This window comes from Trachypithecus francoisi, unplaced genomic scaffold, assembly GCF_009764315.1.
Source record: "Trachypithecus francoisi isolate TF-2019V2 unplaced genomic scaffold, Tfra_2.0 Lachesis_group11, whole genome shotgun sequence".
Classification (NCBI taxonomy): Eukaryota; Metazoa; Chordata; class Mammalia; order Primates; family Cercopithecidae; genus Trachypithecus; species Trachypithecus francoisi.
The window spans coordinates 96,632,902-96,654,147 of NW_022681456.1; the positions used below are offsets into that span (position 1 = coordinate 96,632,902).

The 21,246-nt window shown below is 37.2% G+C and overlaps 1 protein-coding gene across 4 annotated transcripts in view; it reads left to right on the plus strand.

Annotated features, from left to right (window-relative positions):
• CPNE8 (copine 8) overlaps positions 1-21,246 on the plus strand; it is a 259,399-nt gene that overhangs the window by 24,294 nt on the left and 213,859 nt on the right. For all 4 annotated transcript variants that reach the window (XR_004439964.1, XM_033222447.1, XM_033222445.1 and 1 more), the window contains exons 2-3: positions 8,716-8,756; positions 10,182-10,228. Coding sequence is in view for 2 of the 4 variants with exons in the window: in XM_033222445.1 (XP_033078336.1) it covers positions 8,716-8,756; positions 10,182-10,228 (88 nt within the window). In the remaining 2 variants the exon portion in view is untranslated. The remainder of the gene's footprint in view (positions 1-8,715; positions 8,757-10,181; positions 10,229-21,246) is intronic.

A 21,246-nucleotide genomic window follows, 5' to 3' on the forward strand; every position in this document is an offset into this window, starting at 1 on the left:
GTTTTCTCCTGGAGGCATCTTGGTGAATGAACTGGGATATGAGGGACAAGATGACCTGTTACTGAGGCGTCTTGCTTGGAGGAGAAGAGGTTGGACAGTGTTGCTGGCTGTATTAGTTTCCTGTGGCTGTTGTAATAATTTGCCACAACTTTGTTGGCTTAAAAGAACAGAAATTTATCTTCTCGCAGGTCTGGAGGCCAGAAATCCTTAATCAGTATTGCCGGGCTGAAATCAAGGTGTTGGTAGGGCTGATGTCCCTCCAGATGCTCTAGTGGACAATCCATTCTTTGCCTTTTCCAGCTCCTGGTGGTTGCTGCTAGCATGCTTTGGCTTGTGAGTGCATCACTCTTGTCTTCAAGGCCAAAATCTGCAACTCTCTCTGTGCTGTCACTGTCTTGTCTCTTCTGTAAGTGTCAAATCTCCCTCTGCCTTCCTCTTATATATGGTATATGTGATTGAATTTATGGCCCTTCCAGAGAATCCAGGGTAATTTACTCATCTCAGGATTTATAGTTTAATCACATCTGCAGAGACCTCTTCCAAGTAAGGTCACATTTACAGGTTCCAGGGATTTGGACTTGATATGTTTGGGTGTCCATTATTTTTCTTTCACAGTTGTCATTTACTAGGACAGAAAATACAGAAGCCATAAGATTGGGGAAAAGATAATGAATTTAGTTTTGTACCTGAGATTTAGATTTTTAAGAAGACCCATATCCTGCTCTCAGCCTCCTTTTTTAAAAGAGTGTTTAAAGCATAAACATGTTTCCCTTTTCCAGTTGAAATCAGGAGTTGCATTCTGTATCTTTTTCTGAAAGTTTGCATTACCCTGAGTTAACCCTTCATTACTTCAAACCTGTAGGTTCTTGTATTTATCTCAGGCTAACCAGAGCTCTGACGTGTCAAGTTCTGACAAAGCATAGGTTTCTTTTTAAGTAATTTCCAAGGATATCAATCACAGTTGAATGCCTCAGAAGGAATATAATTATACTGTTAATTCTCCTTCCCTCAAATTTCTGTTAGTGTCTAACCCAAATTCACCCATGCAAAGGTTGAAACTGTAATTTTATAACTGGTCTTTTCAGCTTAACAGTAGTAATAAGTACTTTGAACAACCAATTTCAGCAGAAACTGAAAAATAACTTAAAGTTTCTTTTATCCCTAGTGTCTGTTGGGTAATATCTGTCATTTATGATAAAGTTCTTGCTGTATATTCAGGCTACCAGAGGAAGCTGTTGAACTGAAATTTTTAGTCTATTTGTGCAGCTTCAAATCTGAAAGTCTATTCTTACTTTCTTGAAAGCCAATAATCTTGTTAAGTACTTTCCAGTGACCCTATCCGTCAGAATTACTTGGTATCTTAGATTCTAGCTGACTTTGGCTTTTTAATAAGTTTCGGTTTTAAAATATTTTTTTCTTTTTCTTTTCTTTTTTTTTGAGAGGGAGTCTCGCTCTGTCGCCCAGGCTGGAGTGCAGTGGCGCGATCTCGGCTCCCTGCAACCTCCGCCGCCCGGGTTCACGCCATTCTCCTGCCTCAGCCTCCCGAGTCGCTGGGACTACAGGCGCCTGGCACCTCGCCCAGCTAACTTTTTGTATTTTCAGTAGAGACGGGGTTTCACCGTGTTAGCTAGGATAGTCTCAATCTCCTGACCTCGTGATCCACCCATCTCGGCCTCCCAAAGTGCTGGGATTACAGGTGTAAGCCACCCTGCCCGGACTTTTTTTTTTTTTTTTTTCATTTCTAAACCTTTCCTTTTTGCCTGTACACAGTTTGGCTCCTCTTGTAATAGAAATTGTAGTTTTGGGAAATATAATTTTTCCTGAAATGTATATGTTAAATTTCTCAGCGTATTGTTTATTCAGTGAATAAAAGAATGAATGAATGAATCAGAATTAAACATTACATTCAAATCACTTCCAAAAATTGAGTAAACTTGCTTTCAGTTGCTCAAAATCAGTTTTGATTTCCTTGTCTTCATAAAACAAAATTTCTGAAAACCATTTTGTGTATGTGTACATTAAAAAATGCATATACATACAAATAACTTTCTAATTCCGGTCCATAAGATAACATAATGCCCTAAATAAAGGCCGTGGGCATGGTTCAGTGACATGGGGCTTGCTTATAATTCCAGTGATGCTGTCACTCTCAGGGATTTTCAGTTAGTGGATTACCTATTAGGGCAAAGGCCCCAAATGCTAGATTCCCCTTCTAGTCTGCTTTCTATAATAAAACACCTAACCTTACCTAAAGTGAAAAAAGATGATGCTTTAGATTGGGGACTAAAACTCTTCTTTCATTCAACAGGCCTCACTTATGTGCAAGCTTGTGCTAGTTTCTGTAGCTGCCTAAGCAATATTTGGTTAAGACTTTGCAGGCTATCAGTGGTCTAGAGACTACACTGAAAAATAGATAAATAAAAGGCCCTTAATAATTTACAAAATTTTAATTAAAACCGGAATCATTCTGCTTATTGACACAGGGCAATTTGCAGGGGACGCTATGATTCAGAGATATTGGTCTCTGTCCACATGTGGAAAATTTATTCTGGACAGTGTTTGCAAAATGATAAAGCATTGTTTGGCTCTACTTATGAACTGTATTTTTGTCCCTATAGAAAATTAAATATTTTTTTTTGTTGGGCTCTATTTACAAACTATATTTCCATTCCGGTTGAAAATTAAATAGAAAAATTGCACTGAAGGTACAGCAGTAGATTTTTTAATGTGTTGTTTCACGTCTGTTGGTCACAGTGCTGTCTGGAATTAATTTTATGTTTCCAAGTTGAGGACTTAACCCCTAAAACAAGTATCTTGTATTTTTTAAAAAATTAAATTAGAACTTTAAAAAAGTCACAAATAGCAAAATTGCCTTTACTCTGAAACTGTTAACTTTAAAATTCATATATATATCAAGTAGGTTTTCTTTTTCAAATTTCATCTGTGGAAGGATAATGATATTCCCCTTTTAAAGGATTTTTTAATATGAATATTTATTAGGTGATTTTATCTGCTGAGCAGGAAAGAGTGAGTAGCATGCCTGCAACTTTAGGATTAACTCAGGAGTCATTTTTTACTTTAAATACATCACGTTATGCTCATTTTACATACGAAGAATTCAGAGTTTTTATTTTCTACTATTAAATCCTTAATACATATAAATATAATAGAAAAATACTTAGCTTTTTAAAAATAATATTGCTGGATTTTTTCCTTAGTTTGGCTAAAGACAGGGTCCTTGTCCCACAGTCATGAAAATTTAGGCTCACAGACAATTCGAGGAGGGAGAAAAATGGGGGATGTATTTGGCAAAAAGGGAATAAAAAGGGGGAAACAGAGACTCTCTGTAAAGCCAGAGTCCCTGCTGGGGTGCTTCCTGTCTGGCAATTTGAATCTCAGGTTCCACACAGGAAGAGGAGTGGCCAGGCCCCTCCCTGATGCAAAGGGGCAAACTATGACTCCACCGCAATGTGCATTCCCAGTGCACCGGCTGGTTGCAGTTTTACCAGGGACCCCCTCCCACCTGGGTGTCTCAATAAGGTACTTATTTCAGGATATATATTTATTTAGATCGCTTACATTATATATGTGATTATCAATTATTTGAAAAATAGTTGGAATAAGAGCTAATTACTGTATCTGGCTTTTGTTGTTGTTGTCATAGCTGAATCAATTTGACACTGTTTAATTTGACACCTATAAATAGTGTTTTCTCCCTATAATAAACTGCGATTTTATATACCATCCTATATTGTTGTTTAGTTATTTCTGTAAGTAAAATTCAGGCTTCTTGAAATAGCCCTTTAATACAGATTGTATTATTTTTGATAGTGCTTAGTTAGGTCTTGGCCATAGATTATTTGCTTGAAAAATACTTGCAGATTTGCTTTGAAGTTGAAAGAGAATTGCTACTTCCCAGTTTGAGAAAGGTAAGCGTGAGATACAATTTTAAGAGGCTAGCTGGCTGCTCAGTATGAGTCTCAGAATACCAATTGACAATAAAAACCACAACAGTAAAGACAACTGTGATATTCATGTTGGCTACTCAGAAACTGCTATATGGGAAACTGTCTTAAATTTGGAAGATGGCTTGTTGAGCATAAAATCAGAGCGGGCTAGGTTATCAGATGAGCTAACTGACTATTATTGTCTTTAGGGGAAGGTAGCCTGTTCTCAAGGATGAATATGCATGAGAATTGACTAGGAAGGCTGAGGAGTCAGGGAATTCTTTCTCTTGGATGGTTTTGGAAAGGTGTTGCTAAATTCTTGCTTATCTACTTTTTAATTTTACATTTCATGCAAAATATACCTCTCCAGTTAACCCAGTGATGTACTAGAAAGGTGTCCCAATCCAGATCCCAAGAAAGGGTTCTTGGATTTTGCCCAAGAAAGAATTCGAGGTGAGTCAATAAAGTGAAAGCAAGTTTATTAAGAAAGTAAAGGAACAAAAGAATGGCTACTCCATAGGCAGAGGCGTGTCGAGGGCTGCTGGTTGCCCATTTTTAGGGTTATTTCTTGATTATATCCACAAGGGTGGATTATTCATGCCTCCCCTTTTTAGAACATATAGGGTACTTCCTGATGTTGCCATGGCATTTGTAAACTGTTATGGCCCTGGTGGGAGTGTAGCAGTGAGGAAGAGCAGAGGTCACTCTCATTGCCATGTTGGTTTTGGTGGGTTTGGGCCAGCTTCTTTACTGCAACCTGTTTTATCAGAAGGGTCTTTATGACCTGCATCTTGTGTCAGTCTCCTTATACTGTAACTAAGGATGCCTTAACCTCCTGGGAATGCAGCCTAGTAGGTCTCATCCTTATTTTACCCAGCCCCTATTCAAGATGGAGTTGCTGTGGTTTGAACACCTCTGACAGTATTTCTTCCTACAGGTTAGAGTTAAATTGGTTGGGCCTCGGCTTTAGTTATGCTATTTCAGTTATCCCCCTTTAAGCTCATGGGCTAGGAATTTTAATGAAATTTGAGGATGAGTGGATACTAGAATGACTCAGGCAATTTATAGGTTATAATTTTGATTAGGTGTTTCATCAAATAATTTTTCTAACTCGTACACTGTATTTTTCCAAAATTTCTTTTGAAGAATTTGTTCTTTTGTATTAGCTACATCTAGATTTGCAGAATAGAAGGACACGTTCAGGATTTTTAACCTAGTTTGATGTTCAACATCATGTTATAAAATGGTAGGAACAAAGTTACAGGCATCCTAGCTCAAGCAGATGAAAAGTCCATGGAGGGAAGAGTAGCCTTTTCATATAAAATCTGGTCATGGAGGATTGTGTGTATGTTTATTTTTAAAAGTGCAATATATATAAAACAAATATTTTTTTCTATGGAAAGTACAGTGGGTTTGGCCTCTCATTCTGGTTTTCTCTCCTCATTCTATAAGCAGCATCTCTCTTTTTTTTTGTTTTGTTTTTTTTTTTTTTTGAGACGGAGTCTCGCTCTGTCACCCAGGCTGGAGTGCAGTGGCCAGATCTCAGCTCACTATAAGCTCCGCTTCCCGGGTTTACGCCATTCTCCTGCCTCAGCCTCCCGAGTAGCTGGGATTACAGGCGCCGCCACCTCGCCCGGCTAGTTTTTTGTATTTTTAGTAGAGACGGGGTTTCACAGTGCTAGCCAGGATGGTCTCGATCTCCTGACCTCGTGATCCGCCCGTCTTGGCCTCCCAAAGTGCTGGGATTACAGGCTTGAGCCACCGCGCCCGGCCAACATCTCTCTTTATATTAGTCTATGAACAAGAATTTATTTTCCTTTATATTCTTGTGGTAGGTAAAATTGGAGACCTTTGACATTTCCAGTATTCATAGAAAATAAGAAGTCTTCTGGACTTCTCCAGAAACTGAGGTATTTTGTAAAGAACAGAAGCATCAGATTCCAAATGGTTGCTACCGTTAGATTATTCTGTACTGGGCTGTGTACACTGACTCATTTGCTCATTTTGTCTGAGCCCCAGCTTAGTTTCTGAATTTATGAAATGGCCTTCACAATAATACCTATCTTGTTTTACTTAATGTGAATAGGATTTGTTTCTAATAGGATCTTGGGAAGATAAAATTCTTATTCCTAAAATAAATCCAAACTGAATGATGGATTTTAACAATCACTGGTTTTTTGCAGTGTATATATCACTAAGAATATTTGCCTTTTCCAGCTTTGCAATCATATATGCTTGAGTAAAGTAGTCTCTTGGGAATTCAATCTGTCAGAGATAGTCTATTCTATTCATATGACCAAAGTACACGTAAAATTATTACCAAATATAATTGGAAAGTTAAATTGCAAATTTCAGATTATGTTATGAAGATTTATAGATTTTTACTTCTCATAACACAAAGCGTTTTTTGTTGGCTTGTTTTATTTTTGATGTTACCATTATGTGTTATGGATCACAATGGCTGAGTGAAACAAAGTGACAAAGTTTGTGATTAAGAATACTAATCTCAGCAGGACACGGTGGCTCACGCCTGTAATCCCACACTTGGGGAGGCAGAGGTGGGCAGATCACCTGAGGTCAGTAGTTCAACACCAGCCTGACCAACATGGAGAAACCCTGTCTCTACTAAAAATACAAAATTAGCTGGGTGTGGTGGTGCATGCCTGTAATCCCAGCTACTCGGGAGGCTGAGGCAGGAGAATCGCTTGAACCCGGGAGGCAGAGGTTGCAATGAACAGAGATCGCACCATTGCACTCCAGCCTGGGTAACAAGAGCGAAACTTCATCTCAAAAGAGAATAGTAATCTGTTCTATTGTTGATAGAAATCCTTTATTTTATATTTGTGGTTAAAACATGTAGTTTTTTTTACATAAGTAAGGCATTGAAACGACATTATTTTCTGTTAAATACGTATATAGCATAGTTTTTGAGTCGCAGCCACATCACAATATTTTGCAGTGTCATCTCTGTTTTTTTGTGAATTCCAAAAGAAACAGCATAACATTTTCCTAGGATACCTAATGAGCAAAAGCTTGAGTTACAGGAAGGATTGGGAGAATTCCCACTTAAGAACTACCTTTGTATAATAAATATAATATCACAGTAATTTCTCAAATGGAAATGTTTTAATTTACTGTTTGCTAACCATTGCTGGAGTCATGGTGTCTGCTCAGGGGACGGAAAAGATTAATTTAATATGATTACTGACGAGTGGTCTTCGAGTCTGATTTAATTCCAAATGTGAATATGTCTGATGTTTCTCCTTTCTAGGAATATTTGAAGACATGATCTCATTTCATTGTCTGTGCTGCATTGTTTTGTTGAATATGTTTTTATTTTTTCAGTGCATAGTGATTCAATGGAGGCAATCACTTTCGAGAACCTGAAATAAGAAAGGATGCCAGATTCATATGAAAAAGGGACTTTTCAAATACCAAGGGCATTACAAATAAATGCACTTGAATAGTAGTCCTGGTGGAAAATAAGACAGCTTGAACACCTGATTTTTATTATAAGTATTACAAATAGGAATGTGATTTAGCTATTCCAAATTATTACCAATTAATGGAAGATGATTATTAAACACAAATTTGAACTTTTAGAACCCTTAAGTCATCAAGTTTTTCAGAAAAGCATATAGATTTAAATCATAATTTTACAAAAACTAATTTTAGATGGAAATTTTTCTAATAATTTTCTACCTTGTGGATCAGAGCATACCGGATTTAACTTTTTAATGAGTACTCAGGGTTATTGTTATCAGCATAAAGTATAGGACTGCATTACTACCACTGAGGGTGGCAGTACACTGTTATCAGAGGAATCCAGGCTTTCCTAATTTTTGATTTTCCATTGTTACTATTTTAGAAATATCTGGAAAAAAATTGCTAATAATGGCCTTGTGTATGTTTTTAATGTTTACTGAAGAGTCTTCAGGCAAGGTCTGTATGTTCATCTTAAATTCCCAAGCTGTAATAGCAACATAAAACTCATCAGAGTTGATGTAACACAAATGTCAATAGATGCTGCTTCACAATTGCATTCTAATTTTATGGATTAATGTGATCATGTGCTCTGAACTGCAAACAATTTTGCATTAATAGCAACTCACAATTCAATTCAGGAAGCATTTGTTGAACACCTTTATATTCTTTTTTTTTTTTTTGAGACGGAGTCTCGCTCTGCCGCCCAGGCTGGAGTGCAGTGGCGCGATCTTGGCTCACTGCAAGCTCCACCTCCAGGGTTCACGCCATTCTCCTGCGTCAGCCTCCCGAGTAGCTGGGCCTACAGGCGCCACCACCGCGCCTGGCTAATTTTTTGTATTTTTAGTAGAGACGGGGTTTCACTGTGGTCTCGATCTCCTGACCTTGTGATCCGCTCGCCCCGGCCTCCCAAAGTGCTGGGATTACAGACGTGAGCCACTGCGCTTGGCCAAACTCCTTTATATTCTTAATGAAGGATTAAATGGAAACCTAAAACAATTAGTTCTCTCAAAGAGATTTTAATCTTAGGATGTAAGGAGTCATGTTATTGGTTAACTGGAATGCAAGTCTGAGAAAATAAAAACTTTCTTTTATTTTCGGAATCCAGTAATGTTCAGTCTGAATAAATACAAGCAGACCCTTAGGACATGTTTACTTAGTCATATATATGTGTATGTGTATGTTTATATATACACACAATTATGTACATATACATTTTAATGTGTCTATATAAATATAAATATTTTCCTTTTATATCCAGCTAACATTTTGTTTTATTCAACAGAAATCTTCTTGACAGAGACACATTTTCTAAATCTGATCCAAGTAAGTATTTACTGCTTGCCTTTTGAAAAATCATTTGATTTTGCAAAAGTTGTATGAAACTCATAGTTCTTGTTTAAAGGTTTGTTTTAAAGCGTAGAAAGCAGCAGGGGAGTGGTCCCAAGCTCTACACACTCATCAGCCAACCCCGGGTGGTACTATGGGTAAAGAGGGACTTGCTGAGCACTTTGAGAATAAAATGAGAATACAAATGACTCCAATGTGGGATAGTTCACACTTTGAAATTAAAACCTCATGCTATGGCCATTTGGTAGAAATTATTATATTTGAAAGAAAACCAAATGGACCATAATTTAAAGTTATTTTTAGTCATGGAGTAATACTTTTCTTTCTTTTTTTTTTTTTTAAATAAAAGTGGTGGTTGGGCAAGGTGGTTCATGCCTATAATCCCAGCCCTTTGGGAGGCTGAAGCAGGAGGACTGCCTGAGCCCAGGAGCTGGAGACCAGCCTAGGCTACATAGTGAGACCTGCCCCCGCCCCCACCATCTCTTGGGAAAAAAAAAGAAAAGAAAAATAAAATAAAAGTGATATATAAAATTTACAACCAAGTGAAATATGTAACATCTGATATGAACCAAAGTGTTTGATTACTAATTAGAGGTACTGAAAATTAGAGATAACTTGGAAAGTGAGAAGGGTAGTTTGAATTAGAAAACAGCAGAATGAACTGTATAAATCAATGTGTTTCCGAATCTTGTAATATTTAGAAATGAATATACAACAGTTCTCTGTCTCTACAAATGTGTGAACAAATATGGTTGAATTACAGAGGAAAGGTTTTTGTCAGTTACCAGAATTCTTGAGGTAGTCATTGGGAAAAAGGCATTGCAATTGGGGTATTAAAAATCCCTAGGGCTCATTTGACAAGTGGTTGGGACACTTTGTATCCCTTAACCTTTACTCAAAGCCCTTATTCTCCCTTTTGGGAACTCCTTTCTTGGTTGACAAGGTTTCTTACCTATTTACAAATATTGAGGGAGGAAGTTAAAATATAATGTAGAGCGTGACTTGCCCCCAAGTTTTCCTTCCTATTATACCTTTGAACACCGTAAATATCTTAGGAATAACTTGATTTGTGTTTCACAACATAATGAAATATTTCAAATTGTTTAAATTATGGTTTTAAAATTTATCTATGAAGACTTTAGCAAGTATTATTTTATGTGCCAGGCTCAGTACATACTAAGTTCTAAAGATCTGGCATAATAGTTTGTTTTCTGTTTAGTTAAATTAATTTTTAGTCACTTGATGATTTACTAGCCTTTTTTTTTTTTTGCAAGGGTAAGACTAGGAATTAGGCATTTATTTTTGATGTAGCTTTTGAATAGCTGAAAGATAAATTGTATACATTCACATATGATTTTCATAAAAGACATTTATATGTGTGTATTTTTTCATCTTTTGTAGTTTGTGTCTTATATGTACAAGGAGTTGGAAATAAAGAATGGAGAGAGGTAAGTTTAAAACTTTCAAAAAAAATCACTGGACTTGAAGATATAGTAAGTTATAACTTGATCAAGATGATACTTCCTGTTTTTCATTGTAAGTCCTTTTCAACCCAAAGATTGAATTGTTTTTATCTTAGGGAAGTTACCTTTGTGTTTTGTTTTTAATAAACAGTGATTGTTTAGTTGACTTACGACCTTCTTGTAGAATATTGTAGGCCTGAAACTTCTACTTCCTTTATCCAAACATAAATTTAATGCGTTGCCATCAACTTGACATGATTTCTTACAAAATTTAAGTTTGTGGGTTAGGTCTTATTTTTAGAGATCAACTGCTGATATTTATAAAATGCCACCTTAAAAGATTTTAATTGGCCAGGCACGATGGCTCACGCCTGTAATCCCAGCCCTTTGGGAGGCTGAGACTGGCGGATCACGAGGTCAGGAGATCAAGACCATCCTGGCTAAGACAGTGAAACCCTGTCTCTACTGAAAAAAAAAAAAAAAAAAAAAGAAAAATTAGCTGAGCGTGGTGACTGGTGCCTGTAGTCCAGCTACTGGGGAGGCTGAGGCAGGAGAATGGCCTGAACCCAGGAGGCGGAGCTTGCAGTGAGTAGAGATTGTGCCACTGCACTCCAGCCTGGGCGACAAAGCGAGACTCATCTCAAAAAAAAAAAGAAAAAGAAAAAAAAAGATCTTAATTGTGCTGCTTAATACCAAATATTGCCTACTTTTTGCAACATATTTAGAAATAAAGTAGAAATTCAGCTTCTTAATACAAATGTATGTTGTTTAATTAAGCAAAAGTGAAGAGACAGAATTGTTAATTTATGTTCTAGAGTGTCTCCACATTCAAATGGGTAGTTGATCATTGGAAGGTGGAGGGCATATTAAATAAAAGGCATTTCCACCTGCCTATAGTTGCCAGTTATCTCAGGAAGTTAGTGCATTGTTTTAATTAGGTTACAGTTTCTGGCTAGATTTCCCTAGTGAGGTTTGTGCTATTTGTGCCACAGAGGGCATTTGCCAGTCATTGTACCACTGTGCCTCAATTTTGGGTAGAGAGCAAGAATAAATCATTTAATTTATTCTTAAAATCTGGGGAAAATAATTTAAAACTTGTTTCTACTGATAATGGGCTGGTGGTCAGTAGTCCATAAACAGATACACGTTTATTGTATCTAACTGCTTCTGCACTTTTTTTTTTTTTTTTTTTGAGGAGGAATTTTGCTCTTGTTGCTCAGGCTGGAGTGCAATGGCACAATCTTGGCTCACTGCAACTTCTGCCTCCCAGGTTCAAGCGATTCTCCTGCCTCAGCCTCCGGAGTGGCTGGGATTACAGGCATGCGGCCACCACACCCGGCTAATTTTGTATTTTTAGTAGAGATGGGGTTTCTCCATGTTAGTCAGGCTGGTCTCAAACTCCCGAGCTCAGGTGATCCACCTGCCTTGGCCTCCCAAAGTGCTGGGATTACAGGTGTGAGCCACCGTGCCCAGCACATTTCTATTTAGTTCAATATTTACCTCAAACTCTATATCAAATGTAAACTCATCATCTTTACCCTGTGTCTGCTTCTTCTTTGCTTCAAATATAGCTAAAACTGCTAGCCAAAATATGAAAATGCAATTTTTGTAGTCATCCTGAGTTTCTCTCCCACATCTTCATCACTTAATGTCATCCAGTGCTGTGAATTGTCTTTCATAAAAAAGAAAAATCCACGCTTGGATAAGCCACCCTTTTTATTCAGACTCCTTTTCTCTTTTGTCATCCGTGTTGCAACAATTCTCCTACCTTAGTATATGCCCCCTTTTTTCCATGTTCATCTGTCTAATCATTTCTTTGATTATCTTCCTGAAAGACATGCTGTCTTGTCATTCTCTTCGGAGTTCCCTTTCTCAAAGGCCTGAAACAATACAGTGGAACTGCTTATTGACCATAGATGCCAGGCTAGATGGGACTGAGCATTGACCAGGGTGTCCACAAAATGACTTTGCTTCAGGCACCAAAAAGTTACCAGGATAAGGATACCTAAGTTATAGTACCAGACATCTGGGCCAATGCAAATGCCTAATAATGAGGTAACTGGAAACTTTATTGGATAAAGGGAGTTTGAAGAAGGACAACAAACAATTTTGGACCTAAACCAGCGTTCTGGGAGTTAATTAAGTGGGTGCTGACCAAGTGGTATTGGCCAGTTAGTTTAAGGGCAGCCTCAGCTCAAAATCTCCCTTCCTTAAAAAATTTCTCATGCTTTCCTATTGCCTAAGCAATGAAATATAAATTTCTTACTTAATTTACAACTTTTATAATAATGATGGCTAACTAATGTTCCAAGCCCTTTATAAATATTGACTAATTTAGTTTTCACAGCAACTTTAAGAGGTAGGTTATGTTATAATCCTTATGTTTCACGAGAAAAATGAAACACAGAAAGGTTAAACGACTAGACCAAGTTACCCAGTTGTAAAGGACAAAGTGGGAATTTCCTTTTTTTTTTAACTTTTAAATTATTTAAACTTTTAATTTTATTTATTCATTTATTTATTTATTTATTTATTTTTATTATACTTTAAGTTATGGGGTATATATGCAGAATGTGCAGGTTTGTTACATAGGTATACGTGTGGCATGGTGGTTTGCTGCACCCATCAACCCGTCATCTACATTAGGTATTTCTCCTAATGCTATTTCTCCCCTAGCCCCCCACCCACCGACAGGCCCCGGTGTGTGATGTTCCCCTCCCTGTGTCCATATGTTCTCGTTGATCAGCTCTTACTTATGAGGGAGACCATGTGGTGTTTAGTTTTCTGTTCCTGTGTTAGTTTGCTGAGAATGATGGTTTCCAGTTTCATCCATGTCCCTGCAAAGGACATGAACTCATCCTTTTTTTTTTTTCTCTTTATGAGACGGAGTCTCTGAGAGTTTTCTCAGCAATTTTGGTACATCTGTAAAATCAATTTATTGATGGAGGTATCAGGATTATCTCAATAATATAGTGGTTATGTTTAAATTCAGGTATATTTTGGAAAAGTATGTATAATAAGCCATATGAATTTACGTTCTGAGATGAATCACTTTTAGATAATAAGGGGAATAAGTGAAAAAATAAAGCTTAAAAATGTGTTGAAACAAATGCTCCAAATAAAGAAATATAAAATTATTTAAAATTAATCTTTAATTCAAATTTGCAGTTTAAAAATCATCTCTAACATTATTATAATTACCACTATATTGTTGATAAATTCTATCCAATGACTGTGAATTATGAAAAACTCTTGAAGTAATGGATGTAAAACTAAAATTATTTTTAGTGTATAGTAATTTCAGAGCTAGAAATGATGTTTAACACCATGAATTACGAAAATATGGAAACCTAGTGGCAAATGGAAATCAAAAAGTAGCATCTCTAAGAATGGCCACTTTACTCAGAGTTGGGAAAATGTTCCAACTAATTTCTTGAAATTGGATTTTAGTTATCCATAGCCAATTCATTTTGTGAATTACTTTTAAACATTTAAAATTATAGAATTTGTTCCAGGTTCCCTAAGTTAGTATGTGATTAAAGGCAAGCTGAAGTTGTTTATGAACTACAGTGTTTATAGCGTGGAGGCAAACAAGTCTACTTTCAAATGCTGATTACTACAGTTTGACTTTGTCTCCGCTCTGCTCCATTCCATTGACACTGAGCTATTTTAACATTTATTCATCTCCATACTGAATAATACTTGTTTAGGTGTTTCTCTGTCTCTCACAAACACACACACACACACCACACACACACACACACACACTATACTATTCAACAAACATCAATAACTTTTTTGCAAACTTACTCTCTGTCTTAGCTTCACTGTTTAGCTTTGTGGTTCCAAAGGTGAAACCTCCTGCACAGCATTTAGAATATGGCTTTCTTTGTTCTTTTTTTTATTTTTGTTTTTATTTTTTTTTGACGGAATCTCACTCTGTCCCCCAGGCTGGAGTGCAGTGGTGCGATCTCTGCTCATTGCAAGCTCTGCCTCCCAGGTTCACGCCATTCGCCTGCCTCAGCCTCCCGGAAAGATGGGAATACAAGCGCCCACCACTATGCCCGGCTATTTTTTTCTATTTTTTAGTAGAGACGGAGTTTCATAGTGTTAGCCAGGATGGTCTCGATCTCCTGACCTCGTAATCCTCCCGCCTTGGCCTCCCAAAGTGCTGGGATTACAGGCGTGAGCTACCGCGACCGACCTTTCTTTGTTCTTAAAAGGTGTTGAGGGCCAGGTGCAGTGGCTCTGGCCTGTAATCCCAGCACTTTGGGAGGCTGAGGTGGGCAGGTCACCTGAGGTCAGGAGTTAGAGACCAGCCTGGCCAACATGGTAAAACCCTATCTCTACTAAAAATACAAAAATTAGCATGGTATGGTGGCGGGTGCCTGTAATTCCAGCTACTCAGGAGGCTGAGGCAGAATCGCTTGAACCTAGTAGGCGAAGGTTGCAGTGAGCCGAGATCCCGCCATTGCACTCCAGCCTGGGTGACAGAGCAATACTCTTAAAAAAAAAAAAAAAAAAAATTCTTTTCTTTAAGCATGTTGAATATTGGCCCCCACTCTCTTCTGGCTTGTAGAGTTTCTGCTGAGAGGTCTGCTGTTAATATGATGGGCTTCCCTTTTTGGGTAACCCGACCTTTCTCTCTGGCTGCCCTTAAGATTTTTTCCTTCATTTCAACTTTGGTGAATCTGGCAATTATGTGTCTTGGAGTTGCTCTTCTGGAGGAGTATCTTTGTGGCGTTCTCTGTATTTCCTGAATGTGAATGTTGGCCTGCCCTACTAGGTTGGGGAAGTTCTCCTGGATATCCTGAAGAGTGTTTTCCAACTTGGTTCCATTTTCCCCCTCACTTTCAGGCACCCCAATCAGATGTAGATTTGGTCTTTTACATAATCCCATACTTGTTGCAGGCTTTGTTCATTTCTTTTTCTTCTTTTTTCTTTTGGTTTCTCTTCTAGCTTCATTTCATTCATTTGATCCTCAATCACTGATACTCTTTCTTCCAGTTGATCAAGTCGGTTACTGAAGCTTGTGGATTTGTCACGTATTTCTCGTGTCATGGTTTTCATCTGTGTCATTTCATTTATGACCTTCTCTGCATTAATTATTCTAGCTATCAATTCTTCCACTCTTTTTTCAAGATTTTTAGTTTCTTTGCGCTGGGTACGTAATTCCTCCTTTAGCTCTGAGAAGTTTGATGGACTGAAGCCTTCTTCTCTCATCTCGTCAAAGTCATTCTCTGACCAGCTTTGATCCGTTGCTGGTGATGAGCTGCGCTCCTTTGCAGGGGGAGATGCGCTCTTATTTTTTGAATTTCCAGCTTTTCTGCCCTGCTTCTTCCCCACCTTTGTGGTTTTATCTGCCTCTGGTCTTTGATGATGGTGACATACTGATGGGGTTTTGGTATAGGTGTTCTTCCTATTTGATAGTTTTCCTTCTAATAGTCAGGACCCTCAGCTGTAGGTCTGTTGGAGATTGCTTGAGGTCCACTCCAGACCCTGTTTGCCTGGGTATCAGCAGCAGAGGTTGCAGAAGATAGAATATTGCTGAACAGTGAGTGTACCTGTCTGATTCTTCCTTTGGAAGCTTCCTCTCAGGGGTGTACTCCATCCTGTGAGGTGTGGGGTGTCAGACTGCCCCTAGTGGGGGATGTCTCCCAGTTAGGCTACTCAGGGGTCAGGGACCCACTTGAGCAGGCAGTCTGTCCGTTCTCAGATCTCAACCTCCGTGTTGGGAGATCCAGTGCTCTCTTCAAAGCTGTCAGACAGAGTCTTTTGGGTCTGCACAGGCCTCTGCTGCTTTCCCTGTTGTTTTTTTAGCTGTGCCGTGTCCCCAGAGGTGGAGTCTACAGAGACAGGCAGGTTTCCTTGAGCTGCCGTGAGCTCCACCCAGTTTGAGCTTCCCAGTGGCTTTGTTTACCTACTTAAGCCTAGGTATTCAATTAATATTTGATTGAACACCCAAATGTAGGGACACCCAAATTTAGCTTCTAACACAGGCACACAGTTTAATGTCATGGTTTCAGAATTTATGTGGTGGAAGGATCCCTGTAGATAAATTGCTATGTAGGCCACATTTTTTTATATTAAATGTGAGAACATGTATGTGTCATGGTAACTAGTTATGGAAGCCTAAGACTTGTTCTTCTACTCTTTATTCTTTATTCTTTTCTTTCTTTTTTTTTTTGAGACGGAGTCTTGCTCTGCCACCCAGGCTGGTGTGCAGTGGCGGGATCTCAGCTCACTGCAAGCTCCGCCTCCCGTGTTTACACCATTCTCCTGCCTCAGCCTCCCGAGTAGCTGGGACTACAGGCGCCCGCCTCGTCGCCCAGCTAGTTTTTTGTATTTTTAAGTAGAGACAGGGTTTCACCGTATTAGCCAGGATGGTCTCGATCTCCTGACCTTGTGATACGCCCGTCTCGGCCTCCCAAAGTGCTGGGATTACAGGCTTGAGCCATCGCGCCCGGCCTTCTACTCTTTATTCTAAGCTTAACTACATGTTTTGGAATTTGAATTATTGCATCAATTGACAACGTGTTATATATCTCTTAAGGCTTAGGGATATTCATTACATGCTTTCATTTTTGTTTTAGAGAAATATTATTATGAAATGTATAAAACTATTGATACAGGAGAGAGGAAGCTTTTAAAATTTTTAGGCCATCACTGTTCCTAATTGATTAACCGTTCTGCATGGCTACTGATACTTTCTTCACTACTGAATGCATGTTGCAGAGCAGCTGAATATTTTTATTTTGTTTTGTTTTCTCTCTTTTAGAAAAGATTTGAATTGCACTATTCTGCTGTGCATTCAATCTACAGCATTATGTTTCTTTAGTGAATATTGGAAGGAGTCTCCCAATATGTATAAAGACTTCCTGTGATTGATTGAGGGGATTGTAATGGAAGACGTTTACTGTGTTCTTGTAAAAACAGTTGTGTGACATGTAGTTGAAAGAACTTAGTAAAGCCAATATATTTTATGAAATGTGTAGCCATTAATATTTTAGCAAAAATATGTTGTATGTTACACAGACAAATACTATATTGATCCATTTGGATTTCCAATGTCAGCAATACCAGTTTTAGAAAGAGATCTGCAGATTGGCATTGGAATCTTTCTGTTCAGAAAAGAACATAAAATAGTATTACAAATATTCCTGGATATAGATAAGTAGAAATTGTGGGTTAATATAAGTTACCTGTAGTTTATAAAGCTTAGTTGAACTCTATTAGCTTTATGCATATCATGTGTTCAATTGAACAAGAATCACACTTTAGACAGAACTTTTCTCATTGTTAGCTAAAAAGCAAATCCAGAATGGTTTGATCTCTTAAATTATTTTTCTGTCCCACTTTTAATATACCTTTTTATCAAAATAAAACTCATCCAAATGAACGGCACAAATTATATAGCACAATGAATTAGAAGTAAACACAGCCATGTAACCATCATCTAGATCAAGAAAGGGAACATTCCTAGAAATTCAGGAATTTTTACTGTGTTCCTTCCCTCCTAAATTGAACTACCATTCTGATCTCTAACACTATAGAATAGTTTTGCCCATTTTAAAGCCTTATATACATAGAATCATATAGTTTATACTTAATTATGTTGTTTCTTTCAGTGAGCTCTTTCCATGCCTGTGGCAAGAGGTTGTTCATGTCCGTTGCTGCATGGTTCTCTGTTTTATGAGTATGCCCCAATGTACTTACCCATTCTACTTTGGACAGATTTTTGGCTTGTTCCCAGTTACTAAATATTATTATCTGTTTAGAACATTCTTGTACATATCTTTTGGGTCTTAACATTCACATATTCCTAATATTTTATGTAGGAGTGAATTATCTGAGCCATAGGAGGAATGCATATTTTCATCTTCAGTAGATACTGCCAAATGGTTTTCCAGAATTTTCCATCTGCCACTTGTATTGCCGTACATCTTTGCCAATGCTTTTTATTGCCAGTTTTAAAAATATTTCCATTCTGATTAGTGGGTAAAGATATCCTGTTTTTGTTTTTTAACTTGTCGATGATTACTATGGTTCAGAACCTTTAGGTAGGCTTAATGGCCACTTTTAAGAAGTGTTGCCTATTTTCTTACTAATTCTCAGGAGTTATATCTTCAGGACAGGAATTCCTTGTTGCTTGCGTATCTTGCAAGCATCTTCTCCCTTTATATAGTGTGGCATTCTACTCTTTGAATAGTGTATTTTGATGAACAAAAGTTCATAATTTTAATTTAATCTAACATAGCAATATGATCCTTTATAATCATAACATATACTTTATGATCTGTGCTTTCATTCTTTTTAAGAAAATCTTATTCTCTGAAGGCCATGATGGTATTTCCCAGTGTTACCTTTTAGAAGTTTTATTATTTCACCTTTCATGTTTAGACCTACGGTTCCTCTAGGATTAATTTTTGTATATGGTTTGAGATGAAATTTACTTTGATGCCATATAGTGTCGAATTGACTCGGGAACATGTGTTGAAGGGATTGCCTTTCTCCGCTGCACAATTACATCACCTTTATCACAAATAACTGTATATGGGAGGACCTTGTTGAGGATTCTGTTGTGTAATACCATGCTGTTTTAATAACTAGTGCTGGCAGCGTGAGCTTTGTAGTTTTTTTTTTTTTTTTTTCTTCTTTAGATTTTCTAGGGCAGGGGCTGGCAAATATTTTTCTGTAAAGGGTCAAATGTAAATAGGAGCCAGGGCAAAGATTTTAGGCTAGGTGGGCCTTATAGTCTCTCTAGCTACTGTAGCATGAAAGCAGCCATTGACAGTATGTAAATGAATGATGATGAGGCTGTGCTTCAGTGAAACTTAACTTATGAAAACCAGCAGCACGCCAGATTTGGCCTATGGGCCATAGTTCTCAAACCCTATTTCTAGGATATTCTTAGCTTTATACAGCTCAACAGAAATTTTAGAATCTGTTTGTCAATTTATACATACATTTATTTTTACTGTACTGACAGGGGCCTCTTGTATAGTGTTTAATAAAAGTGGTGACAGGAGGCACTCTTGTTCTTGATTCCATGGGTAAAATTTTCATGTGTTTGCATTTATTCAGATGAGTATATGATTTTTATTTTGTCATTAAGGTGAAATACATGCTTGAGTTTCATAAAACACGTATTTCCATAATGTTTCCCACTGAATAATGATGTATGGTCTTTTAAGTATATTGCTTACTAGGCCTTGCTACTATTTGTTAGACTTTTGCCTGTTACAAATTATGTTTATCTATAAATTTACTTCTTTATCATAAACTTGTAGCTTTTGTTGTTAAGATTAGGCAAGCCTCATTACTTCTGCTTGAAAGCATTTCTGTTTTCTCTTTGAAGGAATATGAGTAAAATTGGTGTTGTATTTTAGTTAAATGTTTGAAAAGTTTGCTGCTAAAACATTCCAAGTCTGGACATTTCATTATAGGAGGTTTTAATATCAGATTCAATATCTTCGTTACATACATGTCTACTTACAATTTCAGTTTCTTCTTCTGTCAGTTTTGTATGCCATGATTTTTCAGGAATTTATCCATTTAACCTGAATTTTCAATTTATTGGCATAACGCTGCTTGTAATACACACTTATGATATGTGTATTTTCTGTGGGATCTATAATGATGTCCCTTTTTTTACCTTCTTATATTGATAATTTGTGTTTCTTTTTTTTGGTTCTTCTTGGCAAAGGTTTATCAATTATTAGTCTTTGCAATAATCAAATTTTGCCTTTAATGGTTATCTCTAATTAAAAAACTGTCACTGGTTACTGCAACTAATTTTTTTCTCATTTTTGGGTTTCATTTGATCTTTTATTTCTTTTTTGAGACACAGTCTCGTTCTTTCATCCAGGCTGGAGTGCAGTGGCATGATTTCGACTCAGTGCAGCCTCCATCTCCTGGGTTCAAGTGATTCTCATTGGTCAGCCTCCCAAGTAGCTGGGACTGCAGGTGTGTGCCACCAGGACTGATTAATTTTTGTATTTTTAGTAGAGACAAGGTTTTGCCATATTAGTCAGGCTGGTCTTGAACTCCTGACCTGAAATGATCTGCCTGCCTCGGCCTCCCAAAGTGCTGGGATTACAGGCATGAGCCATTGCACCCAGCCTTTCTCTTCTAAGTTCTTGAGAATAATAGCTTAACAGTTATTGTTAGTCATTTTTCTCATATATGCATTTTAGGTTAAAAATTCTCTTTTGAGAGGCTTTAATTATATCCCAGTTTATTTTGTTATGCTTCTGTTACCTTCCAGATTCAAAGTTATTTTTTAAAATTTGAAAATATGTCAGACTTACAGAAAAGGTGCAAATAGAGTATAAAGGATTTTTTTTCCCTTTAAACTGTTTGAAAATAAGTTGCTGACAATATGCCCCACAACATCTGAATGCTTTATTTACATAAAAGACATGTTCTTCCATAATCATAATATAATAACCAGAATCAGGGAATTAAACTGATATGTTTCTACCATCTAATCCTCAGGATTAAATAGGAGAAATATATAATGATTATAATGTATATGATACATATAATGCTAACAAGCTAATTTGACCTGTAGTTACACAGTCAGAATCTTGTTGACCGTGTGCTTATGGTGCATTTCATTATATTTTTTCTGTTATTTGCATTACAATTTGGCAAATTGAATCTGAAGGTTGAACAGAGATTTAATTTTCTTTAACAGATCTATTGGTGGTTGTATGAACTTTTCATTGAAAAGCAAATGATGTCTTGTTTTTACTCTTTTGTGATATTAGTACTCTTTGATGCTTAGTGCCTAGATCATTGGAGATTTTCATGTATCAGTTGGAATAATGTTATACTATACCAACATTAGCAGATTATATTGCCATTCATGCTTTATTTTTTCTCTTTCAGCCATAATTTAGTCTTAGTTCTGTAAGTAATGCTCACCACTACTCTATATGTCAATATTTCTCTAGTAATTATGGTTTTATAAAAATCAATCTTTAGTAAATTCCTTAGAA